The sequence below is a fragment of the Aythya marila genome, assembly GCF_965140915.1.
Source record: "Aythya marila genome assembly, chromosome: 1".
Taxonomy (NCBI): Eukaryota; Metazoa; Chordata; class Aves; order Anseriformes; family Anatidae; genus Aythya; species Aythya marila.
In genome coordinates, this window is record NC_139042.1 from 206,305,322 (window position 1) to 206,317,612 (window position 12,291).

The following is a 12,291-nucleotide window of genomic DNA, read 5'->3' on the forward strand; positions in this document are numbered from 1 at the left end:
GCCTGGCTTTTCCCCTACTGAATAAACCCCAAACCTTTCGGGCGAGCTGCTCGCTCCCTGCCCCAGGGCAGAAGCTCTTTTCCCCTTGACCTTGGGCACAGCGAAGGGAGCCCGCTGCTCTCTGGACAGAGCTCGGTGTCTTATCAGTGCCTTATCCCACTGCTGGGATTTTCGGAGACTGAGGGGGTGAGCGTGCTGGCGCCACAGCGAGCTGTATTTTGGGAGGCAGCCACGTTCAAATCTGGGACTGGAGGAGTCAAGTTGAGGTGCCCAAACTCAGCCCTGGTGCCTCTGAGCAAGCAGCGGATGCGCTACTGTGAGGCTGGGGTTTGATTTTGAAACGAGAGCTGTGGTTCCCCGTGAGCTGTAGTGTGATGAGGGTGGACACAGCAAGCTTTCCCACTGCCTGGATGCCCTACTGAGGCAGGTGACACCTAACTTCTACCCAAGCTAGGGACAAGCTGCACCCGGTCCCCCCAAAAAAACACAATTAAGCCAAAAAAGACCGGTTCTGCAGCAAAAGCGGGGTTTGTATAGCTGTGTGCTCGGTGGGGTCCTGCTGGCAGAGCTGCTGGCAGGGACCACGTGTCCTCACGTAGCTCCACGGGCAGAAAATATGCCCGAAAATCTCCTGAATCAGCACTGGGCGTGAGCCAAGCGTGGCAGCCTGCTTCCCCCAGGCAGGGCAGGGAAATAACGCATCCAGCCCCAAAAAGAGCCAGGACCCAGCAGGAGGAGCTTGCTGGAAGTCCCCGAGCTGGGCAGGGAGGTGAAGAGGAGAACCCAGGGGGCTGTGAGTCCTCGCTGCTGCCAGCCCAGAGCCTCCCATCTGCTGGGTCTCGTTTGGAAGAAGAAATGAAAGAGGAAGGGAGCTTTACCCATCTTCTTCGGCAGCAAGTAGACGTCTTGCTTGTAGCGGCCCTCGGGAGCGTTGTAGAGCTCTATCAAAGCCAGAGCCTGCGGGGGAGAAGATTTTTTGGTGAGCAACCACAGCCCGGCACGGAGCGAGCCGCGGCCCCGAACCCCGCTCACCTGCGTGGTGGCAGTGATGGAGAGCACGAAGGTGGGGACGGTGGAGCAGCTCAGGTTCAGCAGGCGGCCCTGGGGAGCAAAAACCTGCTGTTATCCATGCCTGGTGCCAACAGCAGCCTGCAGCCCTCCCTACAGAAGGCGAAGTGCCTCCCTTTTGGGATGAAGCAACGTGTATCCGTGTGCTCGAACCCCACGGGATTGATCGTCCCCGTAACTCGGTAAAACGACCCAGAAGGGAAGATGAGATGGAATACCCTGGGGGGGGGGACGCTGCTGGGGAAAAATATGGAAAAACAGAGGAGCTTTTCTGCACCCTCAGCCAAATCAGGGTGAAACCAACCCTTTCTAGCAGAGTGCTGAGCCCCAGGAGGTGATTTCTGGAAGCGTTTTGGTCCCAGCCCTGCTTTTCTCCCTCCCCAGGCAGAGAGCAGGCTGCAGTCCCTCTGCGTGCCACTCACCTCCGCCAGCAGGACTATTCTTTTCCCGTCTGGCCAGATAACGTGGTCCACCTGGGACCTCACCCTCTCCCAGGTCAGCTCCGGTGTGCGCAGGCTTGCCTGAAACACGGCGTTACAACAGTTAAACCCAGGGCAGGGGGCAGAAAAGAGAAGCTGCAGAAGAGGAAGGAAAAGAGGAAGCAACTCGCCGACATCATGATAGTTTCCTTTGGGCCCGGTGGCAGTCCCAGCCCCATGAAACCTTTATGAATCATAACCTGAAAATGTTTTTTTTTTTTTATGGTTAGGGTGCTCCAGCGACAACGGGGTTTTTTTGAGCTCTTCTGGCTGAGAAGGATTTAGGGTCACCAGCTGAACCACGCACGGCCACGGTCACTTCTTCCCAGCAAGGTGGGGAGAATGCTGCACAGAAAATGGCCCTAAAAGTGGAGCTTTGGCAAAGCAATTCCCTTCAGACAAGGCTCCCCTGGTTTTCTGCCCCATTCTAAGCACAGATGAGCAGATTTCGGTGCAGCACAGAGGGAGAGGCACTGGATGGAGAAGGGGATCCACTGCCTCTCAAGGGGAAGGGACGAGGCTGCTGTGGGATTGTTTCAACTCCTCTCGGGGTCCTAAAGGGGCACGGGGCAGACAGTGGGGGCAGAGGGCCCCGAAAGCAGCACCCTCACCCCGCACTCACCACGTCGATCTCCGTGTTGGAGTGCCCCATGTTGCAGACGATGCAGCTGTTCTTCATCCGGTCCAGGTGCTCCCTGGTCACCACGTTCTTGTTGCCTGCGAGGCAGCAACGTCGGTCAGAAATGGCAATAGTGGGAAGAAACGGTGATATCGGTCAGAAATGGCAGTATTGGTCAGAAATGGCAATATTGGGAAGAAATGGCAGTATTGGTCAAAAATCCCAATATTGGTCAGAAATGGCAGTATTGGTAGTAAATGGCAATATTGGTCAGAAATGGCAGTATTGGTAATAAATGACAATATTGGTCAGAAATGGCAAAATCCATGATAAATGGCAATATCAGTCAGAAATGGCAATATTGGTCAGAAATGGCAAAATCCATGAAAAATGGCAATATCAGTCAGAAATGGCAATATTGGTCAGAAATGGCGGTATTGGTAATAAATGGCAATACTGGTAATAAATGACAATATTGGTCAGAAATGGCAAAATCCATGAAAAATGGCAATATTGGTAATAAATGGCAATATCAGTCAGAAATGGCAATATTGGTAAGAAATGGCAGTATCGGTCAGAAATGGTTATATTGGTCATAAGTGGCAAAATCCATGATAAATGGCAATATTGGTCAGAAATGGCAATATTGGTCAGAAATGGCAGTATTGCAATATTGGTAATAAATGGCAATATCAGTCAGATATGGCAGTATTGGTAATAAATGGCAATATTGGTAATAAAGGGCAATATTGGTCAGAAATGGCAAAATTCATGATAAATGGCAATATCGGTGATAAATGGCAATATTGGTCAGAAATGGTGGTATTGGTAATAAATAGCAATATCGGTCATAAATGGCAATATTGGTAATAAATGGCAATATTGGTCAGAAATTACAATATTGGTCAGAAATGGCAAAATCCATGAAAAATGGCAGTATTGGTAATAAATGGCAATACTGGTCAGAAATGGCAGTATCAGTAATAAATGGCAATATTGGTAATACATGGCAATATTGGTCAGAAATGGCAATATCCATGAAAAATGGCAATATTGGTAATAAATGGCAATACTGGTCAGAAATGGCAATATTGGTCAGAAATGGCTATATTGGTCATAACTGGCAAAATCCATGATAAATGGCAGTATCAGTCAGAAATGGCAATATCAGTCAGAAATGGCAATTATCACTGATAAATGGCAATATCAATAATAAATGACAGTATCAATAAAAACGACAATATCAATAATAAATGACGATATCAATAATAAATGGCGATATCAGTAACAAATGGTAATATTGGTAATAAATAGGCACGAAATTCAAAAGCAGGAGCGACGTGAGGAGCCCGTTGCCGTACTGCCACGGGCAGGGGCACCTCACTGAAGACTTTTCCCACGTTTTTGCCCTTTCCTTTGGAAAATGATGGACCCGAAATTCGGGGACCCGCCCGCCCGCCCCCGGCCCCGCGTACCCGTGCAGGTGATGACGATGTCGACCTGCCTGATGACTTCGTTGAGTTTCACGAGCCGGAACCCGTCCATGCTGGGAGGGGAAAAAACACCGGGTGTGAGAAGCAGCAAAAATGAGCCAAAAATAGAAAAAAAACAACGCAAGTGACTCCCAGATACTTGTTTTAACCAATGCCAGAGGCTGCAAACTGCGATGCAGCGTGCAAGGGACACGCACGTACCCCAAGCTATCGGGATTGCTTCTGGAATTGGGGTCTGTTGTGCAAGAATTGACATCTGAAAAGTGTTTTGGGGCATTTCACGTTTTCTCCCAAGGCCTCTGCATCCAAAAATCTCAGTTTTGGCTTGAGACAGCTTTTTTTTTTTAGAGTTGCTGCTCCTGCAAAGCACATCCAGAGCGTGCAGATAAACCCTCCTGCTGCAGAATCCTTCCTGATACGGATTTAGATTGTTGTACAAAATAAAAATGAGCTGCCCCAAACCCACAGATTTCTCTCATTAACTTCACAAATCTCCATTTAGGCACCGACGTGATCTTCAGAAGTGCTGAGCACTCAGCAAGTCAGCCCAAACTTGGCCGAGAAAGGTGTGTTCAGCACAGCTGATAACCAGGGCAGGATTTTTTAGGACTTTTTTTTGACAGTCCTCCCGGGAGTTTATTTCTGTGACTCTCACAAGCTGCAAAATCACAGTTACTATAAAAAAAAAAAAGTGTTGTTTGTTTTTTTTTTCTTTTTTTCCTTTTTTTTTTCCTGCTGGATCTCTCAGGACGTCCCGGTTGCTGTCCTCCCCACTGCAAACTCCCTTTGAAAACCTTTGGAAACCCTTGGGAGGGGGCAGCGGGTGCTGGATGTGGCTCAGAGGGTGCTGGATGCGGCTCAGGTGCCCCCGTGGAGCTCCTGCAAACTCAGGGGGGCCACAAAGCACGCAGGCTGATCCACAAGTTGATTAATGCTGCTAATTACTCGGGGCTCATGCTCCCACCGTGGGATAAAGTGATGCAAGTTGGTAAATGGGATGCTAAAAAAAAATGGGGTGATGCTGAGCACAGGAGCCTTCTCCCGGCTGCAGGAGGGAGCTGAGGGCCCCCTGAGTGTGCTGAGAAGCCTCTCACCAGCCCCCTGCCAGGGGAGCATCGTGGCTGAGGGGTTTCTGGGCACGTTTTTCCTGAAAAAAAGAGCCCAAAGAGGAAGCTGGGTGCGGTGTGAGGGCTTACCAGGCCTGCAGGGCGCAGATGGGATCGATCTCGGTCACGTACACGATGGAGCCCATGGCCTTCAGCGCCGCGCAGCAGCCCTTCCCTACCTGGGGGGGAAAAAAGCAGAAATAAAACACCAAAATCTCTCCGCAGCATCACCGCCCTTCCACGAGCAGAAATCCCAAACGCTGCCCTTCAGGTGCTGGGCACCTCCTCTGCAGCCCAAGGGGAAGGGACAGAGCCACTGCGAGCCCCGTGCCAGCTCCAGCTGCATGCACACAGCTCCTGGATGCACAAAATTCCCCGATGCACAAAATTTGGAGCAATCTCGGAGCTGAGTCGGGTGCCAGCTCGGCGAGAAAAGGCACTAAAAATAAGAAAGGGGCACTCGTCTTGGTCCCCGAGAGCTCTTTTGTCCCCCAAAACATCCTCGTGGCCAGGAAGAAGGATAAGAGGAGATTACACTTAGCTCGGAGAAAGTTTAAGAGTCTCTCACAACCTTTGCTCTGGTGAGGAGGCTTAAGGGTTTAGTCTCTGGGGTTACTGGGGAACTCGGCGCTGCGGCTGAAGGACCCAGATTTCCCCCAAATGTGCTTGCTTTGGCATCCCAAAGCCTCGGGGGAACGGGCAATCCTTGGATCGGCCACAGCTCCAAAGGGTTTCTCCATGGCTCATCTCAAACGAAGGGAGGAAAATGCCCAATTTCAGCTTTTTTTGGATAAAAGAGCCCCCCCGGAACTGGTGTTAACTGGTCCCTGCAAGGACTCCCCGGGGGGAATATCCCAGTTTCACCTCCAGTGAGGATTCCTCCTTGTGGGGGTGAAAGCACACCAGTAAATTCATTTAAAAAGATTAATTTATCTTTTTTTGGAGCAGCCTTCTGTGTGCAACGCTGCAGCTGCGCAGCGCGCCCGCAGAACGCCACCTCTGAGCGCTTTGGTAATTAAAGATATTCAGCTTATTTCATGCTTTACGATTCAGATTTGCTATGTTTAATACCAAGGACTGGATGTCATGAAACAAAAACCTTCATTTTTGCCAGGACAGGGCTGTTCCCAGCAGGGGGAAGTCAGAGGGGACAGCAGAGCCCCGCGGGGTGAAGCCGTGCAGAGGGCGCCCCGGTTCCGCAGGACGCGGTGTGCACGAAGCCCTTACCTCCCCGTAGCCACACACCACGACCTGCTTCCCTCCAAACATCATGTCTGTTGTCCTCTTAAGGCTGGGGAAAAAGGAAAAAGGAGTTAAAGACCTGAAGTAAGACCCCTTCCACCTGGCCATGATGGAAGGGCAGCACCAAGACCTCATTCTGCTCCCGGTGAACACGTCGCTGCCCCCAGCAGGAGCTGTGCCCTCCACCCGGACCCAGCGAGGTCCCACTGAGATTTGGGAGCAGGGAAGGGACCTGCAGGGTCCCTCCAAAGGGACTTTTCCCTCTGGGGAGGGTGGGAGCTGCCAGTGAGGAGCTGACACCAGGAGGAAGGATTTGGGGCTTGGGTTCGGTGGTGCTCCGGAAATCTCTAAAATCTTTCCAGAAACACTTTAGTTTTTTTTTCTCCATTTTCTCAGAGCCAAAGCACCTCGCAGGAACAGCTAGAGGAGGAGCAGACGAGCGGTAATTTATGGCCAGAATCGCAGTGCTTGCTATAAATAAAGCTCTCCCTTCCACTCCGTTTCCTCCTGGTTCCCCCCGAAGAGTGCCCTACATCGCGGGCTATTTTTAGCACACAGAAATAGGTTAGCAGTGCAGGGAAGGTGAAATTCCCTTCCTCTTCCAGGAGAACTTAGGCGACGACCCCGGCAGATTTAATCGGGCCTGTGCTCAGCTCTCCCTTGGCCCCGTTCAGGTGCCTGGCCCGGAGCACCTCAAATCCCAACCTTTCTCCCCAGGGAGCCCAGCGCCCACCACGACCGAAGCCAACACGATGAAGAAGCTTATTTAAGGATTTCAACCTTTTTTTTTTATCCACCAACAGCACGTGAACACAAGGCTAAAGAATTTTGAAGTCGCCAGACCCTCAAATTTTGGGGCAACCCTTCTCCAGGTGGCTGAGCCACAGCCGGGGACCCCGGAGCCATAACGCAGAGGGAAAGGGATTTGATTATGGGATTGACTTCATCGGGATCTTTTCCCCGTATTGCTTTGGTCAGTGATGTGTTGCCCCTTGGGTACGATCCTGTATGCTGCTCCACCTCGCAGACTGCACCGATCTGGGAGATTTTGGTTGAATTTTCTGAGATTTGAGAGCAGGAAGAGTAGGATGCCGCTGGCTGCTTGCAGCGCCACAGTCTGGCTCCTGTGCCCAGCGTGGCTGACTTGAGCCCAAAACGTGCTCTTTTAGGACAACACAAACGTGAGGAAGAAATCTTTAGAGTGCAGTGGGTCAGCCAGGGGAGTATTTGGTGGTGCACGAGCTCCTGTGGCACTTACACACGTTTCAAAGCATCGGGACACGCAGGTGCCCGAACACGAGCCCTCCTCGCTCCTCCTGCTCAGGATGACCACGACCAGGAAAGCAGCTCCTAAGCTGAGATGATGGATGAGGCACTCCACTAAACACCCCATAAATTATTGTTAGATTTAGGAAAGAGGTGGTGGAGTGGGTTTTGTGATGAGCACGAGGCTGACAGAGCAGGAGGAGACATTCTGACTTAAGCAAGGAGCCAGTGACTGCAGGCAGGTCAATTAAACCACGCTGAGTTATCAACACGAAGCAATGCGTCTCTTGAAAGAGGCAGCCTTCATGGAGAACACTTCCCCGAGGGTTCCTCCGCTGTACTGCAGCTGCCTGGCATGGAGCAGCGAGCTTTTCTCCACCTCAGCAGCAGCACGGGGCTGCAAAGTCCATTCTGTCCTAGCTGCTGGGCTTACCTGGCTGCTGGGAGCACTGGATCCAAAAAAAAAAATAGTCCATCCGTCCGAACTGCAGGAATAATTCTCGTCCTAACCTCACCTGGCTTTGGCAAACTTTGGCATTGGGGGTAGGGGCACTCATTTCCATAAAAATACAGAAAAAGAGAAGGAAAGTGGGATTTACACTGCGATTTACACCCTCCCTAGCTCACAACTTCAAGCATTTTGCACTGCATCTCAAGAGCAGCAGCCTTAGAATACTCCTTAGAAGGAGCCAGGTGGGAGAGGAGGACAAAGCCTTCACCAGCCCTGTCGGTCCCACCTTCTGCACCTCCTTATTTCGCCCAGCTGAAGGACACAACCTCAGAATTGCGTCGAGGCTACGGGCACGTAACTGCTATGGGATAAATTCTCCGTCTTCCACAGCCTCTCCTCTTTTTTTTCTCTTGGCTTGTTGTCTATGCACGGGAGAGGGTGAAGAAAAGGAGACTAGGAAGGCAGAAACGTGATGCAGGAACAGAAAGGTTTCATCCTGACACTGCATGGGAAAAGGGGAAGGGATGAGTGCTGCAGCCACTCTGCTGCTGAAGCCCTCGCATGGGAGATGCTGCAGAGCTGAAGCCATGCTCACTGGGAAGGGAAAATGCACGGGAGACACACAAGGAAGGGCAGCACCCTGAGAGCACAAAGCCTGGTGAGCTCCCCAGGGGCACCAAAAGCTTTTTCAGGAGTGCTGCACATCACTAAGGCTCAGAAAACATTTGGTACATCTTCCAGACACCTTCCACAAAAAGAAGAGCAGGGGCAGAATTGAAGTGATGCATCCCATCCAGAACGAAGCTGGGCTAAAAAATAAATGAATCGGGCTTTCAAAAAAATGAAAGTTTTCGAACTGCTCAAGGTTTTGCTGCGGGATCGTTCTCCTACACTCCTGGCACCTTCTGACTGTTAGAGGGACCACTACTGACTCCAGAGCCTTGCAGATGCCCATCTATGACTCAAATAGGATGGACCAGAGGTAAGAAAGTGTCTTTGATTTCCTTCAAAACATCATTTGATCAAAAATGCTCTAAACCAGCAGGCAGGACAGGCACAGGGACCTCGTCCTGTGGAGCAGCCCCCAGGATTCACCATCCCCACCCCGACCCCATGGGCTCGTACCCGTCCAGGATGGACTCCCTGCAGCAGTACAGGTTGTCAAATTTCTGCTTCGTGACCGAGTCGTTGACGTTCATGGCTGGCACGCAGAGCTTCCCGGCTTTAGACAACTGGTACAGCCTGCCAGAAATAGGAGAAGAAACGGAGGATCAGTGGAAAAATATTTCCCTTTGCTAATTTCCCTTTCCTCGTTTCAGGAGGAGGAAGCATCCTTCCTTCCAAAGGCGTTTTTATCTGTTTCCTATCCCTCCTGAAATGTCTCATGGCCAGGCAAGAGGCATTTCATGAAGATGTCAAACAGAAGGTGCTCTGAACTCTGCCTGCATCAGGGCTGCTGATGTTACGACCTCCCTCTGATGTCCTCGAAAGGATGAAACTCCCAAATCCTGCTTCAGATAACGTGATGGGAACTCCTCTAATTCCTCAGCTTCTTCCAGCTCCGAGTAAAACAGAGGTGGCCACAGAAGGGTGATGTTCACGGCCACATGCAGCCAGCCAAGAGCAGTGGGAGCGAGCAGAGCCAGCTGCACCTCCAGCAAACCCACTACAAATGGACTGAAATGCAAATGGACTGAAATGCAAATGAACTGAAATGCAAATGAACTATTGCTGCAAAGAGGACTTGAAATTCATCCCCCTGCTCCGGACCTCGGGGAGGAGAACCAGCTGGGGCTGGTGGGAGGCGTTGTGCCCATGGCAGGGGCTGGAATTAGATGGGCTGTGAGGTCCCTTCCAACCCAAACCGTTCTGTGATTCTGTGTTTCCCCGATTCTGTGATTTCTACACCCATTTCTACACCCAGAAGCTCCCCCCGAGGCAGGGCACACGCTCTCAGCACGCACACATCATCAGGACTCAGCCTTGATCCCAGCACGAGAACGCAAGGAACCATCTTTAACGCAGTTTTGCTCTTGCACACCTCTTTTACCCAAATCAGGAATGATTCCCAGCGCTAAAAACGTCTCCAGGTCCTTTTCTTGACCCCGCTGGCTACAAACCCAAATCGGTCGCTTCCTCGTTTCGGGTATTTCATTTCCCTCTTTTGAGGGCTGCCTGCACCTCTCTCCGAGCTCTCAGCCACTTCCAACAGCCGCAGCCGAGCCCCACTTAGGGCAAAAATAAAGCCAAAAGCAGAGCCTGCTGCTCTTCTCCTCGCTCCCCTCTTTTCTGTCACCCGTGGTCGGACCAACCCTGCTCGCAAGTCACCTCCCACGCTGAAGGAAAGCCACAGACCACATTTTCGGAGGCTTGACATTCAGCCTGTGGCACTGAGCAGCTTGGGTTGGTTTGTTCCCGGTGCCCCGAGGCTGTAGGGGCTTTGTCTGCTCGTCCCTGGGCTCCTGGCCCGTTACCTGTGCACGCCGGTCACGCTCTCCTCCACGATGCCCTTGATCTTCTTGAACATGTTGGGGTATTTCTTGTAAATCCAGTGCGTGAGGTCGCCTCCGTCGTCCAGGATCTGCAAGGAAGGCAACCACAGAGTCACCGCCCCGAGGAGCCAGAAGGCTTGCTGACCCCAAAAAGGCACACGGGATAAATCGTGAGCCCAAATTGTTCCTCATCACGCCCAGGTTTTGGCATCAGACACTGTCCCGACAGCTCAGGTGGGACTGCTCTGTTTGATAACCCCGAGCAGGAGTGCTGCAGACCTTGGGGGTTATCAGGAGACCGGGGGAAACGCAAAAAGAAGCTGGGAGAGCTCCTTTTCCCCATTTCCAGGAGCAGAGAAGCCTTCAAACCACACGCAGCCATCAGATTTCCAGCGGGCCTGCTCACGGTGGAGGCAGGAGGATGAAGTGGAGGCACTGATGCCAACTGACATGTGGTCGCACCGTGAAACAGCGCGTTCAAAATCACCAAATCACGGATTGTAGGGGCTGGAAGGGACCTCAAGAGATCCTCGGGTCCAAAGACCCCCATTTAGAGAAAAAAATAATACTGACCTGCGCTCAGACAACAGTTTTGGGTCGCTGTTCGTTTTCTCAGGCTTCAAACCTCAGCCTCCGAGGTGCAAACCTGTTCTTCATCGGGTCCCCAGTGCCCTGAGCCACCCACCTCCTCCTCCTGACATGCTGAAGGGCAGGGGACAAAGCCAGAGGCTTCCTGCTCTAATAAAGGCGTTGAAGATGAGGAAAGGAGCCCTGTGAAAACCTGCCTTGGTTAAAAAAAAAAAACCTACACACGTGCTCTTCCCTGAGTCCTCTGCACCTCGGTGGCCTCTGGTGGCCCACGGGGTCCTCAACAGAGCCACGGAAAGGTGGGAATTGGGAGGACCCCGACTCCAGAAGAAGCAGGGAGCAATCTCCTTGTTTTGCAGCCTTCGTCCCCCTAACGGAGCTGCAGGACCTTGCACCAAAATATGAACAAATATGAACGCTGCAGGCAGCTGCTGCTCATCCAAAATGATTGGAAAGCACCAATTCTGTTCAATTTTGGGGGAATTCCCAGATTTACCTCCCACCTAAAGGCTGGGAAACCGAGGCAGCTGAGCGCTGAGCAGGCTGAGAAGCTCCCCTGGGCCACGCAGGGCTGGGAATTCAGCATCCCAGCCCCCAGGACGTCTTCATTTCATTAATCCCCATTTAACAGGGAGCATAATCCTCTTTCTAAAACGCTCAGGGAATCGTGGGGGCCGGGGGTTTCTTCTGCACCTCCCTGCTTTCACCTTAATTTTCCCCAAGCACCTCTTTTTCTGGGAAAAAAGCCCTTATTTGTTTGAGGGGTGAAGGATATTTTATTCCCCCGCCGTCCCCTTCCCAACCTTGTCATCACAGCCATGGATTCCACGCAGCTGATCCCCCCCCAAAAACTAAGCTGATTAAAATTAGCCAGGATCAGCTCGACCACAGGGCTGAAAACAACGGAGAATTACGGCTGAAAGATGGCAGGGGTGCATGGTCGGGGGCAGCAGCCTGTTCCCAGCTCAGCTGATGCTGAGCCAAGCCCTCAGCCCTACAGATTTGATATTTTTCAGGGAAAAAAGGAAAAAAAAAAGAGCCATTCCTGTTCAGACCGAGCATCAGAAAACTCAGAGGGTCTTTCTTTGGAGGTGGTGTTGGGACTTTAATTCTTCTCGTGGACCTTGCAGGAGCCCAAACATCAAATCTTGAGGTTTTTGGACTGGGAGACACGACGTGCCTTCTGAGAAGCTGCCAGCAGCTCTAGACCCAGGGCCCTGGGTGCCCCCCAGCAGTGGTTTTTTGTGCAGAAACGGGTCAGAAAACACCGAGTGCTGGAGACACGGTGCAGAGCCGAGAGCTCTGAGCAGATGCTAGGAAAGCAAGCGTGCCAGAAGCACGTTGTGAAAGGTTTACACTGTCAGCTGCTGACGCTTCTGATGGGAAATTATCCCTCAAAAAAAAAAAAAAGAAGAAAAAGGCAGTGCCACGTCTAGACTCCTAGCTTGGGGGTGGACTGATGTTCACGCTTCTTTTTCACGGTGGCA

The 12,291-nt window shown here is 51.7% G+C and overlaps 1 protein-coding gene across 1 annotated transcript in view; it reads right to left on the reverse strand.

The window, feature by feature from the left end:
• AHCYL2 (adenosylhomocysteinase like 2) overlaps positions 1-12,291 on the reverse strand; it is a 62,253-nt gene that overhangs the window by 4,147 nt on the left and 45,815 nt on the right. Inside the window, 9 exon segments of the mRNA XM_082784761.1 lie at positions 879-957; positions 1,033-1,101; positions 1,491-1,589; positions 2,170-2,264; positions 3,642-3,712; positions 4,856-4,944; positions 5,993-6,056; positions 8,850-8,966; positions 10,199-10,305. Coding sequence (XP_082640887.1) covers positions 879-957; positions 1,033-1,101; positions 1,491-1,589; positions 2,170-2,264; positions 3,642-3,712; positions 4,856-4,944; positions 5,993-6,056; positions 8,850-8,966; positions 10,199-10,305 — 790 coding nt within the window.